The 3,531-nt window shown below is 67.9% G+C and overlaps 1 protein-coding gene across 1 annotated transcript; it reads right to left on the bottom strand.

Moving 5' to 3' along the window:
- Positions 1–9: 9 nt before the first annotated feature.
- On the bottom strand, positions 10–3,215 carry MNEG_15236 (hypothetical protein; the record flags this gene model as incomplete). Its single annotated transcript, XM_014036293.1, has 7 exons — positions 10–13; positions 285–702; positions 923–1,480; positions 1,760–1,848; positions 2,204–2,337; positions 2,639–2,749; positions 3,186–3,215. The coding sequence occupies 7 exons, from the start codon at positions 3,213–3,215 to the stop codon at positions 10–12; spliced, it is 1,344 nt and encodes a 447-aa protein (XP_013891747.1).
- Positions 3,216–3,531: the final 316 nt, after the last annotated feature.

Raw genomic sequence — 3,531 nt, 5'->3', positions numbered from 1 at the left:
GAGGAAAGGTTATCTGGGGAGTGGGGGGTGGCAAGTGAGGGTCGGGCGGCGGAGGTCGGGGGTTGGCTGATCAAAGGGAGGGAGGGAGGGGGGGGGCATGGCGCATGTGGAGATGGGGATAAGGGGTTTCCGCGTGTCGGCGTGTAAGCAGCAGCCACCCCGGCCGAGGACGGCGGCAGCCAAAGCACGCAACGGGGTCTTGAAGCAGAGCACGAGGAACGCCACACAAGGGCAGGCAGTATGCAGCCCAAGAACGGTCAGGCGGGACGCCGCAGGTTACGAACCGCCCCGGCCGACCCACCCGTCGGAACTGCCGGATTACGTAAGGCGCGTCATCCCACTCCTCGCAGCTGTGGAGGGTCACCTCGCGCCGCACAAGGTGCCACAGCGCGAACAGCGCCCCCGGGCGCCCCGCGGCCGCCGCAGCCAGCAGCACGACCGGCGCCGGCCAGCCACGATGCTCAATATCCAGCCCCTCGGCCGCGGCCGCGGTTGCCGCCGCGTTGTCGCTGCGGCCGCGGCGGCCGCCGACGGCCCGGCGCAGCCACCTCGGGCCGCGCAGGGGGCCAGGGGCGGCGGCGCCGCCGCCTGCTGCGGGATGGTCGTCCCGGAGCGGCGATGCGGCGCCGCTGCCGGTGCGCGGGGACAGGGAGGGGAACTCCTCATAGGAGTGGTGGTGCAGGGTCGCGGGCGGCAGGTAGCCTGTTCGGGAAGCAATTTGATAGGGCGCCTTGTTAATAGAGTATGTTCATCGGGTCGCATTGCAAAGCAGCAGCCGGGCAGGACCCAGAGCTGCCATCGGCCGGCGCGTTTCGTTTAGGGCGGACCCTTAAGCAGCTCCAGCAGTGGCGGAACGTTTCAGTCCCCTGTGTGCCCATAGCACCTGCCGCCGCTCCCTGCAAGCAGGCCATAGGCCCCCTACCTCCGGCCTCGGCTTCGTCAGCTGCAGCCTCCCGCAGCCGTTCCTCCTCGGCCTCTACTATCCTCTCCCCCTCCTCCGCGTCGTTCGCCAAGTCAGCCCACACCAACTGCCGGTAAGTGCGAGCGTCGATGTACAAGTCTGTCGACCCCTGCCGCTGCGCCTGCGACTGCGCCGCCACGCCTGCGCTAGCGGCGCGGGCGGCGGCGCCGCCCGCAGAGCCGCCGCGCCGGCCGCCGCCGCCGCGGACAGGGCCCCGCAAGGCGCCGGGGTCGCTGGCGCGGTGAGGGGCGGCGACGCGGAACGGCTCTGGCCGCTGCAGCGGCGGCTGCGCCGCGCTGGCGATGCTCCAGGCGCCATCAAATGCCTGGCCCCCCTGCTGCTGCTGCTGCTGCTGCTGCTGCTGCTGCTGCCACGGCGCCATATCAGCCGCAGCCTCGCTGGACGGCGAATCCGGGAACGACAGACCGCCCTCTGCACCGCCGCCGCCGCCGCCCCCTGCCGAAAGGCTGGCGTATGACAGCAGCCTCGACGCCTGACGTCCAGCAGCAAACTTGGGCCCTGGATAAGCAGAGTATGGCAGGGGTCGGCAGCTGCGATTAGGATGGGGGCACACAGCTCAAGTAGGGTGGGTGGTGGTCTGGCAGGCCGCAGTTTTTCAAGGCAAAAAGCACAGCGCCGAGCAGCAAGGATTTTGTGACGGCCTTGGGCCAGCCCAGCCCCGGCGGCGGCGGCGGCGGCGCAGCTTCAGGACGACACCCGTCGGCGAGCGGCGGCGCGCGCGGAGGAGGGAGGGGGCGCGGCCACGGCCGCCGCCGCGGCGGCAAGGGCCCTTCGCACCGTCTGCGCCGGCGCGGGCGTCCCCCGGCTCCTCTGCGCTGGCCCAGGTCAGCAATGACTCATTGAGGGCCTCCCTTGACGTGCCCAGCCTGCTCCAATGAGGTTTGGGGTGTTGCGTTCGCTTGATCAGCAAATGAACAGGGCACGGCCAACGGTGTAGCAGCCGTGAAGGGGTGCATGCGGGCCGTGGCAGGCGGCCCCCGGGATTCTCCTCAAGGCGCGCCTGGCGGCCCCCAAGCCTCCAGGTGCGGCGACCTTAGCCCTTGCGAGGCGTGCCCCACTGCAGCCAGCAGCAGCGGCGTGTGCGCCTTCATCCCGTTGACCGAATAAAAAAGCCCCGGCCGCGGCCACCGCCAGGGCGCGCTCGCCGCCAAGACGCCCTTCAGCGCCAGAGGGGGCCGCCAGCGCACCCCCCAGTAAAAAGGAGGGGTCCAGATCCCTCACCCGCGCCGCCGCAGGCTGTCCGCCATTCGTCGTAGGTCCGGCCGCCCCCTCTCGTGCCACTCGTCGCCCACAAAGACCCAGATGGCATACAGCAGGTACACGCTGACAGCCCAGCCCACAAAGACGCGGTTGATCTGGTGTGCGAGAGCGCGTGGGGGGCGATGCGACGGGCGTGAGCGTGCACGTGCGCGTGGCGTTTGTGGTTGAACGTATTGTATTATCGTGCATGTGTGTGTTTGTGTGTGCTACTGGGTGCAACAGTGACTGTTTTGTATCAAGTACAAAGGGCAGCTTATGATCATGACGAAGCACATATACATACAGCAGCACAGTGAAGCACTGATACACGCTATGTATATGTGCTGGTGCGCGCGTACACACACACGCACACGCACACGCACACACGCACACACACACACCGCCGCCCCCCCTCACCGTCCCGATGGCGAATGCCAGCAGCACCGAGGCTATGCTGACACAGTACACTGCCACATCACGCGTCATCGCCCCCGCACACTTGACGCCGTTGGGGCTCATGGCGATCAGCTGGGGTGGGGTTTGTGAGCAAGCGGGGCAGGGGCGGGTTGAGGGGTGGTGACAAAGTAAAGGGGTGAGGGGGTTGGTGGACAAAGGGGTGACAAAGGAGGAGTCGGGATGAGGGCGCATCGGTGAGAGGTTGATGAGAGGCAAGGAAAGGGGAATTCAGGAGGGGAGTGGGTGGATTGTGGTGAACGGTAGCCCGCGCGGGAGGGGCTGCAGGAGGGAGAGCCGCAGTCAGCCTGACGTTTGTATAGTTGCAAGAAGGGAGCTCCAGGGTACTGAAAAAGGGGTAGAGCGCAGGCTGGGGCACCCAGTTGCTGCAAAAAATCGCGTGAGGGCAGGGCGCACCCCCTTGCGCAGCAGCGAACGAGCAGAGGCGCCCTCCTCCTCGCCACCCCTCCCCTTTCCCACCCTGCCCGCCCCTGCGGTGGACGCCCCGCACCTCCGCCGCGACAATGCACTGCACAAACATGGCGGCGCCGGTGATGCCGCCCGCGGAGAGCAGCACCTCCCCGCTCTGGATGGCGGCGATGTTGGCTGACAGGTCGGGCGCGCCGTTGCCAAGAGCCACAAAAGTCACTGTCCGGGGGTAAAAATTGGCGGCGGCGGTGGGGTTTGGGGCTATCGGCGGGTTGGTTGAGGAACGATGGGATGCGCTGGGTGCGGCCGAGGATGGGTCGCGGGTTGGTTGCTGGTGCGTTCACCGTCCAAAGGCACAGCCCCGGGGGGTGCAGGGGTGTCCCTCAAGCCGCTGATGGTCGTGCGCCCAGGGCGGCGTATGCGCGCAC

The sequence above is a fragment of the Monoraphidium neglectum genome (genome assembly GCF_000611645.1).
Source record: "Monoraphidium neglectum strain SAG 48.87 unplaced genomic scaffold scaffold05150, whole genome shotgun sequence".
Classification (NCBI taxonomy): Eukaryota; Viridiplantae; Chlorophyta; class Chlorophyceae; order Sphaeropleales; family Selenastraceae; genus Monoraphidium; species Monoraphidium neglectum.
Note: the sequence above shows the minus strand (reverse complement) of the source record. Positions and strands in the feature narration are given on the sequence as shown.